General features: G+C 44.6%; 1 protein-coding gene across 1 annotated transcript in view; it reads left to right on the forward strand.

The window, feature by feature from the left end:
• The window catches only part of LOC128699894 (uncharacterized), a 461,924-nt gene extending 438,583 nt beyond the window's left edge, over nucleotides 1-23,341 (forward strand). Inside the window, exon 4 of the mRNA XM_070102263.1 lies at nucleotides 16,422-23,341. Within this exon, the coding sequence (XP_069958364.1) occupies nucleotides 16,422-18,489 (2,068 nt within the window). The 3' untranslated portion in view covers nucleotides 18,490-23,341. The remainder of the gene's footprint in view (nucleotides 1-16,421) is intronic.
• Nucleotides 23,342-25,735: the final 2,394 nt, after the last annotated feature.

A 25,735-nucleotide genomic window follows, 5' to 3' on the forward strand; every position in this document is an offset into this window, starting at 1 on the left:
CGCTGGAAAGATGGCATCTGTTATCATACCTGTAAGCTTGGTTTCTGTGATCGCTATGATGTCTGGTGATGCCTCTTTGACTCTTTCGTGCCACTCCTCCCACTTGTTTGTTATTCCATCAGCGTTTGTGTACCATACCTTCAGTTTCCTTTCCAATACTGTGGTTTGGGGGGCCTGTGGGGGTGGGAGACCTGGTAGCTTACTGTGGGATTCTATGGTTGGGGGTTGGGTGGAAGCTGTGGGTATGGATTGTATTGTGTGTTGGGATGGTGTGATAGGTTGTGGGGTTCTGAGGATAGTTGTGTGTGTGCTTGCCCTTGCTGCTCTGTTCTGCTCTGACTGACCTCTGCTGGTTCCATCCTTGTCTCCTTTCCTAGCTCCTTTTGCTTTTTTTGTCCTCTCCCTCAGCTGCCGTCTCTCTGTTTGTGTTCTGTCTCTGTCTAGGAACACCTTCTTGTACTCTTCCGAGCTTTTCAACCGTGGTTTCTCTTGGAGGATCCTGTTCCGCACTGTTTCTGTCCTGAGAATCAGCTTGATCGGTCGGTTTCTCCCCTTCAAGTACCCCACTATTCTCTGAAAATTTACAATCTCATCCATTTCTTCTCCCCCTATTTCCGTGATGATTTTCTCAATCTCCTTTCTTTCTTCCTGCCATCTTTCAGTGTGTGTCCTTTCCTCTCTCTCCCGAAGCCCATGGATAATCACTGATTTTGCCCTTTCCTTCTCCCATTGCCTCTCCCTCTGTGACTCTGGTTCCTGTCTGTATGTGGTCATTTTCTCCCTTGATTTTTCCAGTGGCTCTTGGTAGCATGGTTGTGCCTCAGCATTCGACCTATCTCCCTCTCCATCTGCACCCATCTGCTCTTCCCTTCCACTCCCTGGCCCTTCTTTGCAGGCTGATATGACCTTAGCATAATTCATATCTCCTTCCTTCCTGTTCAGCCTCTCATCTTCGTATGGTGTGTCTTCTCTGGTCACTACCCCTGAGACTTGCTTCAGCCTGTTTACCACAAATTCTAGGACCTTTACCCTGGCTACTGCAGTTTCGACTTGTGCCTCCCAATTCTTCGTCTCCTTCTCCAACCTCTTTTCCCATTTCACAGAGAGCTCTTTCTCCATTTTTTCAGAAAGCTCTCCTAATTTTCTCTCCCATTCTTGCTCTATCCTTTTCCACTGTTCCTCCATCCATTCCTCCCTACCAGTACCATTGTCATCTGATCCCTGATTCCTGTGAGTCCCAACCATTTTTTTTAATGAAAGAGAGAGAGAAAGAGAAAAAGAAAAAGGGGGAGAGAGTGAGAGATAGGGAGAGAGAGAAGGGGAGCCTAGAAGGAGGGGACAAGAAGGGAAAAAGGAGGAGAAAGTGAGAGAGAGGGAAAAGGTAAGAGAGAGGGGGGAGTGACAAGGGAAGAGAGAGAGAGATAAAAGAAGAGGAAGAGAGAGAGTAGAGAGGAAGAGAGAGAGGGAGAGGGAGAGAGAGAGGATGAGAGAAAGGGGGAGAGAGAGAGAGAGAGAGAGATAGAGAGAGAGAGAGAGAGAGAGAGGAAGAGAGAGGAGAGGAGAGGGAGAGAGATGGGGGGGGAAAGGAAGGGTTATAGGGTCACTTCACAGGAAGGTGTAAAATCCTGTATATGTGTGTCTGTATGTGTGTGTGTGTGTGTGTACTCACCTATTTGTACTCACCTATTTGTGGTTGCAGGGGTCGAGTCCTAGCTCCTGGTGTGTGTGTGTGTGTGTGTGTGCTACAGCTATTCAAGTGCCTAACAGCAGAGCTGTCCTCACCTAGTGTGTGTGGATATGTTTATGTAAACAGTCCTTATTTCCCACGTATGTACTACATATGTATTGTATATGTACCCGATCTCTTGGTTCCCACTGTACTGTCTTATGAGTTTAAAATTACGTTCAAAAATAAATACACTAGGCTTCGCCTGTATGCCGCTACCTCTAAATTCTATTAAATGCCAGTAAATGCTGCTTATTCTAATTCTGATAGCTCGAGGAGAGTGACCCCCAATTCCAGCTAGAGACAGGTACTATTGACCCCATGCAACTCAAACTAGGTGAATATTACTTGCGGCTGGCAGTGTAGTAACATTGCTGGTCTGTCCTGTCCCAGAAGTTGAAGATGTTTGATGCTTCTCGGTAATTTTTCCACTAACTTCCTGTATGCACTATAGTCTCTAGCTCTTCTAATTTTTTCACTCACTCACTGTATTTACTGACACATCTATACATATCTCTTATCTCCCTGGTTTTGAGTTGCACTTATTCTTCAAAATACCCCACTGCGTTATTATGGCAACACTATTTAGGCCTGACACAACCGTTCACCCTTCCAACGGCCCTCACTAAACACTCAGCCAATATTTCCTTTTTTTTCTTTTCTATGATCACTTATATTTCCTTTTTTCGGGGCTTAAGTGATTATATGCACTGTTATGCGTGCACACGCCTATATCCCACACTCTATTCCTTATGGCACAGTCAGAAATTACCACCAAAACACGAGCTCAAACCGCGTGACTCCTCCACGAGTGTGTGTGTGTGTGTGTGTATGTGTGTGTGTGTATGTGTGTGTGTGTGTGTGTGTATGCGTGTGTGTGTGTATGTGTGTGTGTTTGTGTGTATGTGTGTGTATGTGTGTGTACTCACCTATTTGTACTCACCTATTTGTGGTTGCAGGGGTCGAGTCATAGCTCCTGGCCCTGCCTCTTCACTGATTGCTACTAGGTCCTCTCTCTCCCTGCTCCATGAGCTTTATCATACCTCGCCTTAAAACTATGTATGGTTCCCGCCTCCACTACTTCACTTTCTAGGCTATTCCACAGCTTGACTACTCTATGACTGAAGAAATACTTCCTAACATCCCTTTGATTCATCTGAGTCTTCAACTTCCAATTGTGACCTCTTGTGTCTGTGTCCCATCTCTGGAACATCCCGTCTTTGTCCACCTCGTCTATTCCGCGCAGTATTTTATATGTAGTTATCATGTCTCCCCTGACCCTCCTGGCCTCCAGTGTCGTCAGGCCGATTTCCCTCAACCTTTCTTCGTAGGACAATCCCCGTAGCTCTGGGACTAGTCTTGTTGCAAACCTTTGCACTTTCTCTAATTTCTTGACGTGCTTGACTAGGTGTGGGTTCCAAACTGGTGCTGCATACTCCAGTATGGGCCTGACGTAAATGGTATACAGAGTCTTAAATGAATCCTTACTGAGGTATCGGAACGCTATCCGTAGGTTTGCCAGGCGCCCGTATGCTGCAACAGTTATCAGATTGATGTGCGCCTCAGGAGATATGCTCGGTGTTATACTCACCCCCAGATCTTTTTCCTTGAGTGAGGTTTGCAGTCTTTGGCCATCTAAACTATATTGTGTCTACGGTCTTCTTTGCCCTTCCCCAATCTTTATGACTTCGCATTTGGCAGGGTTAAATTCAAGGAGCCAGTTGCTGGACCAGGCTTGTAGCCTGTCCAGGTCTCTTTATAGTCCTGCCTGAGCCTCATCCGATTTGATTCTTCTCATTAACTTCGCATCATGTGCAAACAAGAACACTTCTGAGTCTATCCCTTCCGTTATGTCGTTCACATATACCAAGAACAGCACAGGTCCTAGGACTGTCCCCTGTGGAAACCCGCTTGTCACAGGCACCCACTCTGACACCTCGTCGCGTACCATGACTCGTTGTTGCCTCCCTGTCAGGTATTCTCTGATCCATTGCAGGGCCTTTCCTGTTATGTGTGCCTGATCCTCTAGCTTTTGCAGTAACCTCTTGTGAGGAACTGTGTCGAAGGCCTTCTTGCAGTCCAAAAATATGCAGGTGTGGGTTCCAAACTGGTGCTGCATACTCCAGTATGGGCCTGACGTAAATGGTATACAGAGTCTTAAATGAATCCTTACTGAGGTATCGGAACGCTATCCGTAGGTTTGCCAGGCGCCCGTATGCTGCAACAGTTATCAGATTGATGTGCGCCTCAGGAGATATGCTCGGTGTTATACTCACCCCCAGATCTTTTTCCTTGAGTGAGGTTTGCAGTCTTTGGCCATCTAAACTATATTGTGTCTACGGTCTTCTTTGCCCTTCCCCAATCTTTATGACTTCGCATTTGGCAGGGTTAAATTCAAGGAGCCAGTTGCTGGACCAGGCTTGTAGCCTGTCCAGGTCTCTTTATAGTCCTGCCTGAGCCTCATCCGATTTGATTCTTCTCATTAACTTCGCATCATGTGCAAACAAGAACACTTCTGAGTCTATCCCTTCCGTTATGTCGTTCACATATACCAAGAACAGCACAGGTCCTAGGACTGTCCCCTGTGGAAACCCGCTTGTCACAGGCACCCACTCTGACACCTCGTCGCGTACCATGACTCGTTGTTGCCTCCCTGTCAGGTATTCTCTGATCCATTGCAGGGCCTTTCCTGTTATGTGTGCCTGATCCTCTAGCTTTTGCAGTAACCTCTTGTGAGGAACTGTGTCGAAGGCCTTCTTGCAGTCCAAAAATATGCAGTCGATCCACCCCTCTCTCTCTTGTCTTACTTCTGTCACCTTGTCATAAAACTCTAGTAGGTTTGTGACACAGGATTTTCCTTCCCTGAAACCGTGCTGGTTGTCAATTATACACTTGTTTCTTTCCAGGTGCTCCACCACTCTCCTCCTGATGATCTTCTCCATGACCTTGCATACTATACACGTTAGTGATACAGGTCTGTAGTTTAGTGCCTCATGTCTGTCTCCCTTTTTAAAAGTTGGAACTACATTCGCCATTTTCCATACCTCAGGGAGTTGTCCAGTTTCAAATGATGTGTTGAAGATCTTTGTTAATGGCTCACACAATATCTCTGCTCCCGCTTTAAGGACCCATGGAGAGATGTTGTCTGGTCCCACCGCCTTTGAGGTGTCAAGTTCGCATAGCAGCTTCTTCACCTCCTCCTTGGTTATATGTACCTCATCCAGCACTTGCTGGTGTGCCCCCCTGTTCTGATTTCCTGGAGTCCTACTAGTTTCCACTCTAAATACCTCTTTAAATCTTGTGTTGAGCTCCCGACATACTTCTCGGTCGTTTCTTGTGAATTCCCCATCACCCTTCCTCAGTCTGATTACCTGGTCCTTGACTGTTGTTTTCCTCCTGATGTGGCTGTACAACAGCTTCGGGTCAGTCTTTACTTTTGATGCTATGTCATTTTCATATTGTCTCTGAGCCTCCCTTCTTATCTGTGCATATTCGTTTCTGGCTCTTCGGCTAATCTTTTTATTTTCCTGAATTCTCTGTCTTCTGTACCTTTTCCATTCTCTAGTACACCTAGTTTTTGCCTCCCTACACCTTTGGGTGAACCAAGGACTCGTTCTGTTCTTCCCATTATTTCTGTTTCCCTTGGGAACAAACCTCTCCTCTGCCTCCTTGCATTTTGTTGCCACATAGTCCATCATTTCTTGTACTGGTTTTCCTGTCAGTTCCCTCTCCCACTGAATGTCTTGAAGGAAGTTCCTCATGCCTGAGTAGTTCCCCCTTCTGTAGTTTGGTTTTTCCCACCCTATTCCTGCTACTTTCTCCACTTGGAGCTCAACTATGTAGTCAAAGCACAGAACCACATGATCACTAGCTCCCAGGGGCCTTTCATACATGATACCCTCGATGTCCGAACTACTCAAGGTGAATACAAGGTCCAGTCTTGCTGGTTCATCCTCTCCTCTCTCTCTGGTAGTGTCTCTAACATGTTGATGCATGAGGTTTTCCAGTACCACATCCATCATCTTGGCTCTCCATGTTTTGGGACCCCCATGGGGCTCCAGGTTTTCCCAGTCAATCTCCTTGTGATTGAAATCACCCATAACTAGTAACTTTGCTCCCCCCCCATGTGTGCTCTCCTGGCCACCTCGGCTAGTGTGTCGATCATTGCTCTGTTGCTCTCATCGTATTCTTCTCTTGGCCTCCTGCAGTTCTGTAGTGGGTTGTACATTACTGCAATTATCACCTTATGTCCCTTAGACTGGATTGTTCCTACTAAGTAGTCCCTTTCGCCCGTGCCATCCATTCCTTCCATTTTCTCAAAACCCCACTGGTTTTTAATGAGCAGTGCAACTCCTCCTCCCCCTCTCCTCCCTCTGTCTTTCCTGAGGATTTGATATCCGGATGGAAAGATTGAATCTGTTATTATTCTGGTGAGTTTTGTTTCTGTGAGTGCTATTATGTCTGGGGATGTCTCCTTGATTCTTTCGTGCCAATCCTCATACTTGTTTGTTATTCCATCTGCATTTGTATACCACACCTTCAACTTCTTTTCTAAGACTGTGGTCTGGGAGGTGTATTGGGGTTGGGGAAGTGGGAGACCTGGTAAGGAACTATGGGTTGTTGCTGTGGGGGTGGAGTTTGTAATGTAGTGGGTGGGGGCATTGGATGTGGCATGGGTGTTTTGATTTAGAGTGTTTGGTTGCACTGGGGTTGACCTGGTTGGGAGGCTTCTATAGGAAGTTGTGAGGGAGGCTGTATTTGATCTTCTTCCTGGGTCTGGGATCTCCTGTCTGTCTTCTCCATCCCCTCTCTTTCCTCCTTTCGTCTTTGCACCATCTCTCTCAGTTTCTGCCTTTCTTCTTGTGTTCTGTCGCGGTCGAGATACACCTTCCTGTATGCCAGCATGTCCCTTAATCGTGCTTTCTCCTGCAGGATCCTGTTCTGAGTCCCTTCTGCCTTGAAGGTCACTTTCACTGGCCGGGTTCTTTTTTTTACAAACCCCCCTATTCTCCGAAAATTTTCCAGCTGGGTCATGTCGTCTTCTCCTATTGCTTTCACGATGCTTTCAATTCCTTTTTTTCCCCCTTGTTTTCTTGCTTCATATGTTTCCCCTTCAACTTCCTGGAGCCCATACACAAAGACTGACCTCACCCTTTCGTTCTCCCACTGCATATCCCTGTGTATGTGTGTGTGTGTGTATGTGTGTGTGTGTGTGTGTGTATGTGTGTGTGTATGTGTGTGTGTGTGTATGTGTGTGTGTATGTGTGTATGTGTGTGTGTGTGTGTGTGTGTGTGTGTGTGTGTATGTTTTTAGTGTGTATGTGTGTGTGTGTGTGTGTGTGTGTGTGTGTGTGTATGTGTGTGTGTGTGTGTTTATGTGTGTGTGTGTATGTGTGTGTGTATGTTTTTAGTGTGTGTGTGTGTACATATAGTGTGTGTGTGTATGTGTGTGTGTGTGTGCGTGTGTGTGTGTACTCACCTAGTTGTACTCACCTAGTTGAGGTTGCAGGGGTCGAGTCCAAGCTCCTGGCCCCGCCTCTTCACTGGTCGCCACTAGGTCACTCTCCCTGAACCATGAGTGTGTGTGTGTATAGTGTGTGTGTGTGTGTATGTGTGTGTGTGTGTGTGTGTGTGTGTAGTGTGTGTGTGTGTGTGTGTACATATAGTGTGTGTGTGTGTATGTGTGTGTGTGTGTGTGTGTGTGTGTGTAACTTGTTCATTACCACTGTAACTTGTTCATTACCACTGTAGCTTGTTCATTACCACTGTAACTTGTTCATTACCACTGTAACTTGTTCATTACCACTGTAACTTGTTCATTACCACTGTAACTTGTTCATTACCACTGTAGCTTGTTCATTACCACTGTAGCTTGTTCATTACCACTGTAACTTGTTCATTACCACTGTAGCTTGTTCATTACCACTGTAACTTGTTCATTACCACTGTAACTTGTTCATTACCACTGTAACTTGTTCATTACCACTGTAGCTTGTTCATTACCACTGTAGCTTGTTCATTACCACTGTAGCTTGTTCATTACCACTGTAACTTGTTCATTACCACTGTAGCTTGTTCATTACCACTGTAACTTGTTCATTACCACTGTAACTTGTTCATTACCACTGTAACTTGTTCATTACCACTGTAACTTGTTCATTACCACTGTAACTTGTTCATTACCACTGTAACTTGTTCATTACCACTGTAGCTTGTTCATTACCACTGTAACTTGTTCATTACCACTGTAACTTGTTCATCACCACTGTAACTTGTTCATTACCACTGTAGCTTGTTCATTACCACTGTAGCTTGTTCATTACCACTGTAACTTGTTCATTACCACTGTAACTTGTTCATCACCACTGTAACTTGTTCATTACCACTGTAACTTGTTGATTACCACTGTAACTTGTTCATTACTACTGTAACTACCCCCTTCGCCATGGGTATGTGGTAACTACCCCCCACACCATGACTATGTGCCGCATAATAATGATATTAAGTTAATTCGCCACTTCAAAACTGGTGTAGTGTAACCAGGAGAAGGCTCAAGCATGTGTTGCAGTCGTCTGGCCGCTCCAACAATGGTCAGCTTAAAACACCATCCCTGGGCTTACTTTCCATGTCTTAAATTATCACAACATCTGATAGGTTTCTCAGTTCTTCAGTCACTGGTGTGTAAGTTACAACATCGTTACTGAGGTCTGTACCAGTTTGAAAAGTTATTTTTTTAAGTGTGTGTTATTATCTTGAAATTCAAACGAATTACGCTTCGGAGGCTGGAACCCACGAGCACATTTCGGTCAGATATGCACCATCTACATGTTACGTTGTGACTTGTTAATGGTCCTTGTCGGACCGAAACATCGTCGTAAATGTGGGTTCTTTGTGTATTGTTCCAGTCATGGTATTGTTCCAGTCACGGTATGGTTCCAGTTACGGTATTGTTCCAGTTACGGTATTGTTCCAGTCACGGTATTGTTCCAGTCACGGAATTGTTCCAGTTACGGTATTGTTCCAGTCATGGTATTGTTCCAGTCACGGCATTGTTACAGTCACATTATTGTTCCAGTCACGGTGTTGTTCCAGTCACGATATTGTTCCAGTTACGGTATTATTCCAGCCATGGTATCCTTCCAGTCACGGTATTGTTCCAGTCACGGTGTTGTTTCAGTCACGATATTGTTCCAGTCACGGTATTATTCCAGCCATGGTATCGTTCCAGTCACGGAACGAGAAAAGAATAACAGAGCGGCTAAAAGAGGCCAATATATCTGAAATGCGTAGGGAGACACTGGTCAGAGAAATAGCAAACATCGAACTAAAGCTAAAGGAATCTTATAGGAGTCAGGAATCGCGGGAAGAACTAAAAGCCATAAATGAAATCGAAAGAAACCCAAAGTATTTCTTTTCTTATGCCAAATCAAAGTCGAGAACAACGTCCAGTATTGGACCCCTACTTAAACAAGATGGATCCTACACAGATGACAGCAAGGAAATGAGTGAGCTACTCAAGTCCCAATATGACTCAGTTTTTAGCAAGCCGCTAACCAGACTGAGAGTCGAAGATCAAAATGAATTTTTTATGAGAGAGCCACAGAATTTGGTTAACACAAGCCTCTCTGATGTTATCCTGACGCCAAATGACTTCGAACAGGCGATAAATGACATGCCCATGCGCTCTGCCCCAGGGCCAGACTCATGGAACTCCGTGTTCATCAAGAACTGCAAGAAGCCCCTATCACGAGCCTTTACCATCCTATGGAGAGGGAGCATGGACACGGGGGTCGTCCCACAGTTACTAAAAACAACAGACATAGCCCCACTCCACAAAGGAGGCAGTAAAGCAATAGCAAAGAACTACAGACCGATAGCACTAACAACCCATATCATAAAAATCTTTGAAAGGGTCCTAAGAAGCAAGATCGCCACCCATCTAGATACCCATCAATTACACAACCCAGGGCAACATGGGTTTAGAGCAGGTCGCTCCTGTCTGTCTCAGCTACTTGATCACTACGACAAGGACCTAGATGCACTAGAAGACAAAAAGAATGCAGATGTAATATATGCAGACTTTGCAAAAGCCTTCGACAAGTGTGACCATGGCGTAATAGAGCACAAAATGCGTGCTAAAGGAATAACAGGACAAGTTGGTAGATTTATCTATAATTTCCTCACAAACAGAACAGAGTATTAGTCAACAGAGTAAAGTCTGAGGCGGCTACAGTGAAAAGCTCTGTTCCACAAGGCACAGTACTCGCTCCCATCTTGTTTCTCATCCTGATATCTGACATAGACAAGGATGTCAGCCACAGCACCGTGTCTTCCTTTGCAGATGACACCCGAATCTGCATGACAGTGTCTTCCATTGCAGACACTTCAAGGCTCCAGGCGGACATCAACCAAATCTTTCAGTGGGCTGCAGAAAACAATATGAAGTTTAACGATGAGAAATTTCAATTACTCAGATATGGTAAACATGAGGAAATTAAATAATCATCAGAGTACAAAACAAATTCCTTCCACAAAATAGAGCGAAAAACCAACGTCAAAGACCTGGGAGTGATCATGTCGGAGGATCTCACCTTCAAGGACCATAACATTGTATCAATCGCATCTGCTAGAAAAATGACAGGATGGATAATGAGAACCTTCAAAACTAGGATGCCAAGCCCATGATGACACTCTTCAGGTCACTCGTTCTATCTATGCTGGAATATTGCTGCACACTAACAGCACCTTTCAAGGCAGGTGAAATTGCTGACCTAGAAAATGTACAGAGAACCTTCATGGCGCGCATAACGGAGATAAAACACCTCAATTACTTGGAGTGCTTGAAGTTCCTGAACCTGTACTCCCTGGAACGCAGGCGGGAGAGATACATGATTATATACACCTGAAAAATCCTAGAGGGACTAGTACCGAACTTGCACACGAAAATCACTCACAAAGAAAGCAAATGACTCGGCAGACGATGCAACATCCCCCCAATGAAAAGCAGGGGTGCCACTAGCACGTTAAGAGACCATACAATAAGTGTCAGGGGCCCGAGACTGTTCAACTGCCTCCCAGCATACATAAGGGGGATTACCAACAGACCCCTGGCAGTCTTCAAGCTAGCACTGGACAAGCACCTAAAGTCTTTACCTGACCAGCCGGGCTGTGGCTCGTACGTTGGATTGCTTGCAGCCAGCTGTAACAGCCTGGTTGATCATGCTCTGATCCACCAGGAGGCCTGGTCACAGACCTGGCCGCGGGGGCGTTGACCCCCGGAACTCTCTCCAGGTAAATTTCTCCAGGTATTGTTACAGTCACGGTATTGTTCCAGTCACGGTATCGTTCCAGTCACAGTATCGTTCCAGTCACAGTATTGTTCCAGTCATGATATTGTTCCAGTCACGGTATTGTTCCAGTCACGGTATTGTTCCAGTTACAGTATTGTTCCAGTCAAAGTATTATTCCAGCCACGGTATTGTTCCAGTCACGGTATTGTTCCAGACACAGTATTGTTCCAGCCACAGTATTGTTCCAGTCACAGTATTGTTCCAGCCACAGTATTGTTCCAGTCACAGTATTGTGGATTTTACTCTTAGTCTCCACATATCTTGACAATGCAGTACACTCCCTCTCGTAGGATACAAACGGGAACTCTATGACGATATTTGGGTCGGTCCTCGACCATTGTCAAGTAACAACTGAGTCGGGAAAAGTGGAGAAGGACTAAACACGGTAGCAGTAGGAAGCAGCTTGTAGAAGGTAGTTGGTAGAAGGGTAGTGGTAGCGTAGTGGTAGAACCGTGAGTGGCAGAATGCAGTGGTAGAAGGTAGCAGAGAAGGTGGTAGAAGGCAGTAAGGTGGCAGAAGGTAGTGGTAGAAGGCGGTAGTGGCAGGCCAGGAGTGGTAGGAATTGCAGTGGCAGAAGGCAGGGCAGCAGAAGGCAGTGGCAGAATGTAAGTATAAGAAGGCAGTGGCAGAATGCAGGGTGGAAGAATGGCAGTAAGTAGGCGGTGCAGTGGCAGAAGGCAGTCAGGAATGCAGTGGTAGAATGTAGTGGCAGAATAGTGAGTGGCAGAATGGCAGCTGGCAGAGAATTGCAGTGGTAGAAGGCAGTGGCAGAAGGATGCAGGTCAGTAGCTGGCAGAATGCAGTGGCAGAAGGTAGTAGCAGGGGCTGCAGTGGCAGAAGCAGCAGAATGTGGTAGCTGTAGTGGCAGAATGGCAGTGGCAGGAAGGCAGAATAGTCAGAGAATGCAGCAGAAGGTCAGGTAGAATGCAGTGGCAGCTAAGCAGTGGCAGAAGTCAGTGGCAGAATTGCAGTGGTAGAGTAGTGCAAGTAGCAGAATGGGCAGTGGCAGAAGGTAGTGGTAGAATGCAGTGGCAGAATACAGTGGTAGAACTCAGTGGTAGAAGGATCAGTGGTAGAATAGTGTAGAAGCAGTAAGGTATGCAGTGCAGACAGAATGGCAGAAGGATAGCAGAATGCAGGTAGAATATTGCAGTAAGGTAGTGGCAGAAGTAGGCAGAAGGTAGTAGAAGGTAGTGGTAGAAGATAGTGGTAGTGGCAGTAGTGGTAGAATAAGTAGTGGGCAGAATGTAGTAGAAGATGCAGTGGCAGAAGATAGTGGCAGAAGTAGTGGCAGAAGGCTGCAGTGGGTAGAATGGCAGTGGAGAAGATAGTGGTAAGGGCATGGTAGAAGGTAGTGGTAGGAAGGTGGTGCAGAGTCATAAGTGGCAGAAGATAGTGGCAGAAGGTAGTGGGTAGCAGTAGTGGTAGTGGTAGTGGCAGAAATGCAGTGGCAGAAGGTGCAGGAAGAAGATAGTGGTAGAAGGTAGTGGCAGAAGGGCAGTGGCAGAAGGTAGCAGAATGGCAGTGGCAGAAGGCAGTGGCAGAAGCAGTGGCAGAATGCAGTGGTAGCAATGGCAGTGGCAGAATAGCAGTGGCAGAAGGTAGGCAGTAAGCAGGAAGCAGTGGCAGAATGGCAGTGGCAGAATGCACAGTGGTTAGAAGGTGGCAGAAGGCAGGTAGGAACAGAAGGAGATAGTGGCAGCTGCAGTGGCAGAAGCAGTGCAGAAGGCGGCAGAATGGCAGTGGCAGCTTAGCAGGAAGGAAGGTGTAGAAGTAGTGGTAGAAGTGCAGAAGATAGTGGCAGAAGGCAGTGGTAGAAGGCAGTGGTAGAAGGTAGTGGTAGAATACAGTGGTAGAAGGTAGTGCAGAAGGGTAGTGCAGAAGAATAGTGGCAGAATACAGCAGAAGGTAGTGGTAGAAGGTGGTAGAAGATAGTGGTAGAAGGTAGTGGCAGAACAGGCAGAATAGCAAGGCAGAAATGGGCAGTAAGGCAGAATGCAGCAGGTGGCAGTGGCAGAAGATAAGCAGAAGTAGGCAGTGGCAGAATAAGAAGGTGGCAGAATGCAGTGGCAGAATGCAGTGGCAGAATGCAGTGGAAAGGCAGTGGCAGCAGTAGCAGAACAAGAGTGGCAGAATGGCAGTGGCAGAATGCAGTGGCAGAAGCAGCAGAACAGCAGCCGGCAGAATGCAGTGGCAGAATGGCAGTGGCAGAATGCAGCAGAATGCAGTGGCAGAATAAGCAGTGGCAGAAGACAGTGGCAGAAGGCAGTGGCAGAAGGTAGTGCAGAATGCAGTGGCAGAAGGCAGGGGGTAGAAGGCAGTGGCAGAAGCAGTGGCAGAACATGGCAGGTGGCAGCAATGCAGCAGAATGCAGTGGCAGAAGAATAGTGAGAATGCAGCAGAAGCAGTGGCAGAACATAGCAGTGCAGTGGCAGGTAGCAGGCAGAATATAGTGGCAGAAATACAGTGGCAGAAGGCAGTGGCAGAATGCAGTGGCAGATCAGTGGCAGAAGGCAGTGGCAGAATGCAGGCAGAATATAGTAGTGGCAGTGGGTGGCAGCAATGCAGTGGCAGAATGCAGCAGAAGATCCGCAGAGAAGGTAGGCAGAAAATGGCAGTGGCAGAATGCAGTGGCAAGATGGGCAGCTGGCAGAATGGAGTGGCAGAATGCAGTGGCAGAATGCAGTGCAGGATGGCAGTGGCAGAATAGTGGCAGAATGCAGTAGCAGAACAGTGGCAGAATGCAGCGGCAGAATGTTGGAGCAGTGACAGTCAGAATACAGTGGCAGAATGGGCAGTGGCAGAATGAGCAGAATGCAGTGGCAGAATGCAGCGGCAGAAGATAGTTAAGCAGAATGCAGGCAGAAATGCAGGCAGAATGCAGCAGAAATTGGGCAGTGGCAGAAGGCAGCAGAATGCAGTGGCAGAATGCAGTGGCAGAATGCAGTGGCAGAAGTCAGCAGAAGTATGGCAGAATGCAGTGGTCAGAATGCAGTGGCAGAAGCAGTGGCAGAATAGCAGTGGCAGAATAGGCAGGCCAATGCAGTGGTAGAATATAGTGGTAGAAGCAGTGGTAGAAGGGGTAGCAGAATACAGTGGTAGAATAGTGGCAGAAGGTATGGTAGAAGATAGTGGCAGAATGCAGTGTGGTTAGAAGCAGGTGTAGTGGTAGAAGGACAGGTCAGAATGTAGTAGAAGGTAGTGGCAGCAGTAGTATAAGGCAGTGGTAGAAGGTCAGGTAGAAGAATGGGCAGTGGTAGAAGACAGTGGTAGAAGGTAGTGGTAGAAGATAGTGGTAGAAGGTAGTGGTAGAAGAAGGTAGTGGTAGAAGGTAGTGGTAGAAGGTAGAAGGTGGTAGAAGGTAGTAGTGGTAGAAGGTAGTGGTAGAAGGTAGTGGTAGAAGGTAGTGGTAGAAGGTAGTGGTAGAAGGTAGTGGTAGAAGGTAGTGGTAGAAGGTAGTGGTAGAAGGTAGTGGTAGAAGGTAGTGGTAGAAGGTAGTGGTAGAAGGTAGTGGTAGAAGATAGTGGTAGAAGGTAGTGGTAGAAGGTAGTGGTAGAAGGTAGTTGTAGAAGGTAGTGGTAGAAGGTAGGTAGAAGGTAGTGGTAGAAGGTAGTAGTGGTAGAAGGTAGTGGTAGAAGATAGTGGTAGAAGGTAGTGGTAGAAGGTAGTGAGAAGGTAGTGGTAGAAGATAGTAGTGTGGTAGAAGGTAGTGGTAGAAGATAGTGGTAGAAGGTAGTGGTAGAAGGTAGTGGTAGAAGGTAGTGGTAGAAGGTAGTGGTAGAAGATAGTGGTAGAAGGTAGTGGTAGAAGATAGTGGTAGAAGGTAGTGGTAGAAGATAGTGGTAGAAGGTAGTGGTAGAAGATAGTGGTAGAAGGTAGTGGTAGAAGATAGTGGTAGAAGGTAGTGGTAGAAGATAGTGGTAGAAGGTAGTGGTAGAAGATAGTGGTAGAAGGTAGTGGTAGAAGATAGTGGTAGAAGGTAGTGGTAGAAGATAGTGGTAGAAGGTAGTGGTAGAAGATAGTGGTAGAAGGTAGTGGTAGAAGATAGTGGCAGAAGGTAGTGGTAGAAGATAGTGGTAGAAGGTAGTGGTAGAAGATAGTGGTAGAAGGTATTGGTAGAAGATAGTGGTAGAAGGTAGTGGTAGAAGATAGTGGTAGAAGGTAGTGGTAGAAGATAGTGGTAGAAGGTAGTGGTAGAAGGTAGTGGTAGAAGGTAGTGGTAGAAGGTAGTGGTAGAAGGTAGTGGTAGAAGATAGTGGTAGAAGGTAGTGGTAGAAGGTAGTGGTAGAAGGTAGTGGTAGAAGATAGTGGTAGAAGGTAGTGGTAGAAGATAGTGGTAGAAGGTAGTGGTAGAAGGTAGTGGTAGAAGCAGTAGCAGTGTAGTTGTAGTCATAACTTACAAAATATTATGAACGCTCTTGTAATCAGTCCACGGAACGGATGGGCCTTGAACCCGTGGCTTACGCACTGGCCTGGAGTTTTACGACTCACCATGAGTTTAAATCCCACCCGTTCCGTGGCTTGTAACACTTAATGTTTTCTCCTAAGTGCCAGTTTTTGATAAATTGTTCTGGTCATGTTATTGTGACGTTCATTTTGACTAAGTCTCTTCTGAACGGCTTAAATTGTTGACGGCTGATCATCTACTGGGAGGATGATGCCACATAAGCTTAGTCTGTCTCCTTATAAATCTGTTGGATCTCGTGCGATAGCTGGAGAATGCCTCTTTTAGTCGACTTCAAACTTTTAAGATTGATGTGCGTTCCTAAACGGAAGGGTATTGTTGTTATTTGGCTGCATTTGTTCCGGTTTTCCGCTGCGCTTGTATAACCCTTACGAATCTAGCGCTTTATTGTATATATTTTTCATTTATGTTAATGTAAAAATTAATAATTTTGTACCCAAAGTACCTTAGAAAACTTACCTAACCTTATTATAACAAGCACAATTTAATTTAGCTTAATCCAACTAAATATATTTTAGATAAGTTTACAATAATTTAGTAATAAACACAATGAAATATATTTTTTTCGTTAGGTTCAGAATGATTTTTGCGAAATTATTGCATACACAAATTTTCGCTTGTCTTATTCGGCAAGAAGAGCGTTGCTATTTAACCCAAAATCGCAAGTTGTACCTATTCGGCACGATATATATATATATATATATATATATATATATATATATATATATATATATATATATATATATATATATATATATATATATATATGCACACAGCATTTGGTATATATATGTGGTAATGTGTGTATGTATTGTTTATTATTACGTGTGTGGTGAGTTGCCGGGGCGGGAGTGACTAACATATTTGTCTTGTATTGCAGGGGCCGGCGGCGACAACGGTTGTTTAAACTCAAGTTCCACCACCAGGCACTTCCCCCAGAGTATCTGGACCACTATGAAGCCTCCCTTCGTCAGGAGCAGCGGGCGGCTGCTGCTGCAGCTGCTGCATCCCCAGCACCCACGCCCACGACCGCCCGCCATCACCGTGAAGCCCTTGGTCCTGACCCTCACTCCCTCAGGGATACCCCAACGCCAGGGCTTCAAGGTGGCGTCCCTCGGCCTGGTCGTGGTGGACGGGGGCGTGGGCGTGGGCGTGGGCAGAGGACCCCACGACCCATCACTATCCATGAGGCTGGCGGGGGCGCCACGGAAGCATTACTTCGAGATCTGCTGTTAACACGGCCGCATTTACAGCAGGCGGCGCTGCAGCAGGTAGCCCTGGCCCGCGCCCAGTCTGTGCCCTCCATCATGTTGGCCAGCCAACAAGGGGCGCGCGGCCCGCCCAGCCCCGGGGCAGCCGGCCCAGAGGAACACCTGCCCTATATGGGAGAGATGGTGCTGGATACCCGACCCAGACGAGGCAGGAAACCCAAGAAGACTGACATTACACACCTCATCTCCAAGAGCTATGGCGGTGCGGGACTAGCGGCTGTCAGTATGATGCAAGATAGAGCGAGTCTGCACCAGCAGCAGCTGCAGCACTTTCAGCAGCAGCTAGAGCAGCACCAGCAGCAGCAGCAAGATGCTGACGGAGGCTACACTATGATGGAGCAAGAATGTCTAGCTCGGTCACGTAGCTACACCTCGCTGCTACACTCAGCTCTCACCGCTGCCGAAGCTGAAGACCAGAGTGAACCCCTTAACCTGTGCGTGCGTGACGCGCCCCTTAAGTGTGAGCCTGAGCACGCCGCCCACGCCCGCCGCCACACGCCCACCATCAAGCTGGAGCCGCCGCCACACATGGACGAGGATGAAGTTGCTAGTGGAGGCGGAATGAGCTCCCCAGACGTGGCGTGGGCCCCGGGTGGGCGTCTGGGCGTACCCTCACACTGGCTACATGACTACCGCCTCAAGACAGAGGACGGTCTTAGCTCCGGTCAGTCCACACCCTCACTGTGTTCACACTCCTCCCACATGCCCTCCCTCTCCCCTCCAGCTTTCCCTCACATGTCTCCCCCTCCCCCGCTCTCCTCACCACACATGCATCTCTCACCTCACTTCATGGGGTCTCCTCAGTCTCCTCATTCTCCCTCGCCAGTGCCCGCAGCCTCGCCGCTCCCCCCAGGCCACCACCACCGTCATGTCCACGCCCTCTTGAAGGAGTCCCTACAACAGCGGTTGGATGAAGCAGCCAGAGAGAGACTGTCCCCTCAGGATACTGTGAAGGAGAGAGGGGCGCGGGGCGGCAGAGGCAGCACTGGAACGCGCAGAAAGCGCTCTGCGCTCTTCATCCCTCCAGCTGACCCCAGTACTGAGGTCAGCATATGTAAGTTCAAGTTCACCGGCGGCCCTAATCCAATACTGGAGGAGAAGAAAATGGTGAGTGTGGACGCAGGCGGCACCTTGCGGTACTCTAGCGGCGGCGAGAGAGGAATTACGAGGGACTCCCGCATCGCTGCCGCCCACCTTCCCCTCTCTGGCAAACTTCTCGACAACTTAACTAAGTGTGAGAAGGATGTGAAAAAAATCCGTCTGGAGAGTGACACAGAGGATACGTGCAGCTTGCCTGGGATGGGCAGCACCACCACGTCTCCCGTGCCCACTCTAGAACGGGGTATGCAGCTGCCCATGCTAGCTCCACCCACAGAAGACTCTCCCAAACGTAAGAGACGCTCCAAAAAATCGTCAGTGCGGGAGAAATTGGAGCAGACATTACGAGAACGAGGTTTGTTAATACAGACGCAGCAGGTGGAGTCTGCCGAGGGAGCCACCTACTGCAAGTTCCGCCAACTACGCAAGTTTACTCGATACCTGTTCCGCAGTTGGAAGGATTACCTTCCTGGCCAGCTGCAAGAGGGAGGAGTCCCGCTCGACGGCTACAGCGATCCTAGACATCCTCCTTTCCCCCACCACCTAGCCCGCGGGCCGCCCACGCCTGATCACCGCTGACGCTAAGCGCAACATGTCACCGCCCCGGCCAACATGGGCATTTACACAGCGTGGCTACTGTGGGTGGTGGCGCCCACCGTGCAAGCGGTTGTAAACCCCTTCTATCAGCCTCCCAGGTTGTGATGCACAAAGTACAAGAGGTTGCCGGGACCTGTGCACTAGGCTAGTCCCGCCCCATGCTCACCCTCCCCCACATGCCTTACCTTACGCGAGGCTTCCCTGGGGTGTCACTCCCCTGGCTCATCTAAATTCACTCCACACGGCCAAGATCGCTACACTTAACCTCTTCCAGTGTAGAGGCAGAGATGTTCAGAAATGGGATCCCCTGACATGCATCTTTACGTATAAATCCTCAACGAAATGGTTCTTACGTTTGCCTCAGCTTGAATCTGTAGATGTGAGAGTTCTACCCTTGCTTATAACCCAAATCCATGGACTCCATAAATTATAACTAATGAGCATAATCCCATTTACACGATACCGAAGGATTGACTACCTCCCTGATGTCAGCAGCCCCAACTGAAGTCATCTTTTATCTATTGTGGATAATAAGCAGAGCTATAGCAATGTTCCTTATATGCTAGTAGTTCAAGGGCATACTGGTGACCACATAAGTAAGTTTATATCCTTCCCGAGGCTTTAGTGACCACCCCAGTCTTGTGACCCGTCCCAACTTCTCAAAAAGTGTATGTTGTTATGTATTTTGAAATGACAGGGAGAATTGTGTATTGTTCTCCCTGGATTTGTGTGTACAACAATCCTGTTTTAGCCCAAGAACCGGTCTATATTTACTCAGGCGTGATAATCCATATCCTAGTGGTGTCGGATTCTTTATGCATCCCCGCGGGTCTGATCTCATGTCAAACCTCATAGTAAGTTGTTCATAGGCGTAACATTTCCATCTTGAGCTCGGGATGATTGTCCAAACCAAACTCGTCCTACAAGATGGTAGTGATGTTTTATTTGTCAGGAAACAGGACAAGTGCCTCCCTACACTGGTCTTCCTCAGATGGTGACCCATGACGTGGTTAACATACGCTAGCCTATCAGGTGTGCGTTCACCCCATTTAAAAGATAAAGGATTAACACGGTAATCTACGACCGGTCCATGACATCAAACGATGAGCATGTGATGACTAGTGTGACACGACATCCAGTATAAACATGGCCTTGATGAATGTTGCTGTGTCAGTGTTGAGCGGAGTCTCCAGTGTCTGATGGTAGTGTTGTCAGTGTTGAACGGAGTCTCCAGTGTCGTTGATGGTAGTGTTGTCAGTGTTGAGCGGAGTCTCCAGTGTCGTTGATGGTAGTGTTGTCAGTGTTGAGCGGAGTCTCCAGTATCCTTGATGGTAGTGTTGTCAGTGTTGAACGGAGTCTCCAGTGTCGTTGATGGTAGTGTTGTCAGTGTTGAGCGGAGTCTCCAGTATCCTTGATGGTAGTGTTGTCAGTGTTGAACGGAGTCTCCAGTGTCGTTGATGGTAGTGTTGTCAGTGTTGAGCGGAGTCTCCAGTATCCTTGATGGTAGTGTTGTCAGTGTTGAACGGAGTCTCCAGTGTCGTTGATGGTATTGTCAGTGTTGAACGGAGTCTCCAGTGTCTGATGGTAGTGTTGTCAGTGTTGAACGGAGTCTCCAGTGTCGTTGATAGTAGTGTTGTCAGTGTTGAGCGGAGTCTCCAGTGTCTGATGGTAGTGTTGTCAGTGTTCAGTTCTTATCAATCATGACCAAATCCCACACCGTTGGTATATTCCGTGAATACAGCCGTGTGTTCCTGCTGGAATGTTTACATCTACATATTGACTCGTCCATTATGACTACTAAATGTGAATAGTATTTCATGTGAGGTACGACCCTCCGTATATATTGACCGCTGAGTAGACATCGGTCTCGTGAGAGGGTGCCGCTTGTTATTAACAAGTTCTTACTATTGTAGAGGATCGCTAATGCCATTAATTTTAATATACACCCGCCTTTTCATCCTGTGGGTGGTCAAAAAATTAGAGGAACATAATGGCCTGGATCCCAACATTCTGTCAGCTGAGTAACTTACAATAGTAATGAGTTGGTTACACAGCATACAGTCACGTAAGCATTACAATTAAGCATGTTTATTATGCTACAGACGCAGAAGACAGCATACAAGAGTGCCTAAGGAGAGCCCTGTCTTCTAGGAAAACCAAGTGAGGACTTCTCCAGAGGTAAAAATTGTCAAAATTATTGCGATGCAACAAGATGTGTTCCCTGAATTGTGACAAAATTGTTGCTAAAGTTCTGAAAGAATGTGTACCTCTAACCTCTACACTCTGAAAGTGGGAAGATATGTTTATTAACAACCTCTTAGCAACGTGAAGCCACTAAGGTGTCAGAGGTACCTCACCGAGGTCCAACTTTCCACCATAGACTAGTGGTGATAATATTCTTCAAGTCTGTCGTACACTGCTATATCTTGCAACTTAACCATTGTAAGAAATATGGGTTTAATATTAACTCTGTCAGTGATCAGATCTAACATACATCCCGCACAAGCAAACATAGGAAGTGAAAATCGAAAACTTTGAATATGCTCCCGTTTTATTGTTTTGTTCTTGGTAATATATTTATAAAATTAAAATAGTAATTATTATGGAGATTCAGTATTATTTTTTTCATGGTGAGTAATAAGAGCCTCATTTAGAGTATTATTACGAAGATGAGAGAAAGATGTGGTCTAGTAGCCTTGTGTTTAATATTCTGTTAAGCATTTGTGTACAGCTGTTGATCATTTGAGACAAAGATTGGCGTAAAGGACTTTTGTTTACGTTTGTGAAGTTGCTATCATCTAAGGAGAGAAAGTGTACGTAAGTTCTGTGTTAGAGGGAGGTTGAGTTATAGTGTTGATCATTCAAGGAGAGAAAGTGTACGTAAGTTCTGTGTTAGAGGGAGGTTGAGTTATAGTGTTGATCATTCAAGGAGAGAAAGTGTACGTAAGTTCTGTGTTAGAGGGAGGTTGAGTTATAGTGTTGATCATTCAAGGAGAGAAAGTGTACGTAACTTCTGTGTTAGAGGGAGGTTGAGTTATAGTGTTGATCATTCAAGGAGAGAAAGTGTACGTAAGTTCTGTGTTAGAGGGAGGTTGAGTTATGGTGTCTACTTAGTATTTCTGTCTTCCATAACCTCGACTGGAGAAATAATTAAACAACTAATACTCTCTCGTAGGAAGGTCCTGAAAGTGTTTTCAATATAATAAGTCTAAAGCTTTAAATATCATTGGCATTAAAATCAAGATTTCAGGTTTGATGTAATAATGGATTAATCCTCAAACATGTGAAATGTATAGAGAAAACTATTTGCATTTTTCCTGGACCATCAGTTTTAGTATGTGTCATAATAACTTCTCAGGTACAAATCGTGACACGGCCAATAATGTTAAACTTTGAGTAAACGTGTTCATTATAGCTGCATTTTCCTGTGAAGACAAGTGTCTGCTTTCTTTTTTTTTTTAATTGACATAGGCCTATTATTTAAAGCAGTGTCTTCAGTAAAGTGTTTCAATAGCCATTTAAGTGACTTAACTCATCAGTGAAGTTTATATATATAAAAGTGGGTAAGGTGTAGAAGACAGGCTGGTGTATGTAGATATTACCAGTATATTGAGAAGTATTGTAACGTGTCAGATGCTGCACTTATTCAACCATTGTTAAACTAAGATTTTCTTGAGCCAATAACTGCTCCTTTAGGGACGTTTTCTGGGCCTGCATACGCCCCTACAGCCCGGTCCTAGACCAGGCTTTCTGGTGGCTCAAAGCCAGTCAACAAGACTGTTGCTGCTGACCGTACGGACTCCTACATGTTAACCACAGCTCGGCTGGATAAGTGGTCTGAACTTGACCATTTATCCAAGTGTGTCTTACTAACCCCAGAGGGTCAGTAATTCAGGCTAACACAAGAAAGTCAGTCAGTGGTGGTCATCTCCCCACACTGGCCTATACGCCCTCCACTGATATACAAAAATCAACTCTACATACAAAACAGTCACAATATAAGAAAAATATTTCAGAATTAAACCCCAGTATTGTGAGCAGGAAAGTGTGACATATTGATAGTTTACTTAAGGGTTAAGATGGCAGGCCACGACACATATTACAAATTACAGTTATAATACATCAGTAAATCTGCCAAGCTTGTGATAATACAACAACAACTGGTTGGTCATTCCTGATGACCGTCGAACCTTGTTAATCCGGTGCTAACTGTTAACTACTGTTTGTTAAACATTCTCTGGGGATCATGCAAAAGTATCGGGTTTTTTTTCGTTCGGTTTATTCATCTGGTGTTTATGTTCGCTATATTTTAGAAGAAAAAACTGTTTATTGGTGAAGTTTAATGTTTATATATGTTGACCATGTGTAAAATAAGTACATTGATATTAACGTGTTAAATATACAGCAGTGTTATATTAACAAGGGAAGAAAATAATGTTAATATGCTGTAAATCTTTCCTTCCAGTGTTCTTAAATGTTAAAAGTGTGTTTGGGAATGATTTCAGATAATATAGTTATACTTTAAGGGATCCCTGAACGTTTACCTCCCTCTCTCACCATATATTATACTAATATTTATTATAAATCTTCTCTATACTGCAAGTTTTATTGGTAAATGTGATTTACAGATTATATCTCAAATTTAACAACACCTGCCAAGACCTTCACAAAACTTAACATTCAATGTTAAATTCACTTTTTCAGTCACATTTACGAAAAATTTGCAAAAGATATAATTGTATTACAGAGAAATATACTTTTGTAATTTATTAAGATACACCATTAAATTAATCTATTTTAACCTACCGACTTTAGGCTCCGAGACTACTTCTGGTGCAAGAAAAATAAATTATATATATATATATATATATATATATATATATATATATATATATATATATATATATATATATATATATATATATATATGAGGGGGAGTGAAGGTTTCTGTGATCCATTTTGAATATTGTTGAAATTATTGTTGTTGTAAATTATGATGAATATTAAAAGGCTCCACAGTGGCATTTATGTATAGAATACATTATAGGGGAATGAATGTGTTTTCTATATATTCCGTGAACCTAAAGTGTTAGAGAGTTTATATGTTGTTGAAGGATCAGGAGCATCAGGTTAACTTGACTCGACGGTCTTATGTGCCATTTGATCCCCTTAGCCGCCTCATTGTTATTTTTTCTTATTATTTTTGGTGTCTATACCAACCAGAAATTGTGTATATTGTGAGTTTTATGTATATTTATGCTCCGTAATGCCTGTATAAATCGATATATGACTAATATATTTAGCAAAACAAGATTAATACACAAGATCGTCTGCGGACATAAATATGATTTAGAAACAAAAGAAAAACAATTTTCTGTATGTTATTATTTATATATATATGAATATATTAAGTTGCCAAGATTTATATCTCGGGAGCGAGAGTGATGGGTCTGCCAGCTTGACACATTATAAATTATCTACCTTACATACACACTAGCGAAGAGGCAGGGCCAGGAGCTGTGACTCGACCCATGCAACCACAGATAGGTAAGTACACACACACACACACACACAAAGTAAAGTAGTAGAGGCAGGATCCATACACAGGTTTAAGAAGACATACGATAAAGCTCTTGAAGCAGGGAGAGAGTGGACCTAGTAGCGACCAGTGAACAGGCGGGACCAGGAGCTGTAAATTGACCCCTACAACCACAAATAGGTGAGCGCACACACACTTTTCTTTTTCTGTATCCGTTCTCCTTCCTTTAAGTATATTATTTAAGTAATCTCGCCACGGTTTTTATAATCCAGGTTGAGTAACTGAGAGTCATTGTCTGAAGTACCACACAAACGTCGATTTTACTTATATTAGTGCATATTATTAGTTATATTTAACAATTTCGGGCATGGGGAGGGGGGTGTATGCCCCTTATAATGGACCAAGTTATCACTACATCCACCATTAACTTTTTCATTGTTTTCCACTTAATTCAAAAGATAATGTTAAAATCTATGGTCCAGTATAATTTTCAAAAGGTAGTTTGAGTGTTCCATTTTGGTGCTGTTCTTTATAATATCCAAGTATTATCTTCCCTAATATTACCTTCACTACTCTCGTACCTTTATAACATTCCCGAGTAATATTCCAGTTATCAGCATTTCTGGCAGAATTTTTGAAATAAATGTTCAAAATACACTGTGTGCCTACACTACCAACATGCTGGCCACAACGCCCTCCGTGTGTGTATATATATATATATATATATATATATATATATATATATATATATATATATATATATATATATATATATATATATATATATATATATATATATATATATATATATATATATATATGTATATGGAGGTAACGAATAATTTATGCCGAGAATTGTAAACAAAAGCAGGAGTGACTAGGCCAAACACAGATTCAAACACGTTTTCTTTGGTGCTGGACCACAGAAAACGTAATGTTTTTCCTCTGCTCGCCATATACTGTGGAGCTGTGGTTGTCGGGCGGAGGGAAAACATAATGTAATATTAATAATAATCACTCTTGGGCACATTAAAGGTCTTATTTTATGTTAGTATAGACATTTTCATTATTCTATCTACGATATTTTCTTCAAAATTATATAAGACGTTACAGAGCATATAAACATGTGTACACCACATTCGTACTTTGCTAAGAGTTCTTTCATGAATTCTATCGTGTTTCTCGCCCTCTGTCAAGGAGCTGGCACTCGGAACTTTCTTTGGCCCCATGGTGGCTTATTTAGCAGTTGCATTCAATAAACAAGCACTAAAAACAATGGATTAGTGGCTGAGCCACACGGACGCGTTTGGTACGGACCATTTTCAACTTTACGAAAACCGAGTGGATGTATAAAAACTGGGACAAAATTTTGATGAAAAAAGTCGTCAAAAACCGAATTCTGCGAAAACTGGGGCATACGAAAACCGAGGTTTCACTGTATGTATGTATATATATATATATATATATATATATATATATATATATATATATATATATATATATATATATATATATATATATATATATATATATATATATATATATATGTATGTTGTGCCAAATAGATAAAACTGGTCAATTAGCAAGAACTCATTTAAAATTAAATCCTTCATAAAATTTTCTCTTATACGTTTAAAGATATATTTTTTTCATTTATGTTAATGTAAAAATTATCTAACCTTATTATAA

Source organism: Cherax quadricarinatus, chromosome 81 (genome assembly GCF_038502225.1).
Source record: "Cherax quadricarinatus isolate ZL_2023a chromosome 81, ASM3850222v1, whole genome shotgun sequence".
In the NCBI taxonomy this organism is placed as follows: domain Eukaryota; kingdom Metazoa; phylum Arthropoda; class Malacostraca; order Decapoda; family Parastacidae; genus Cherax; species Cherax quadricarinatus.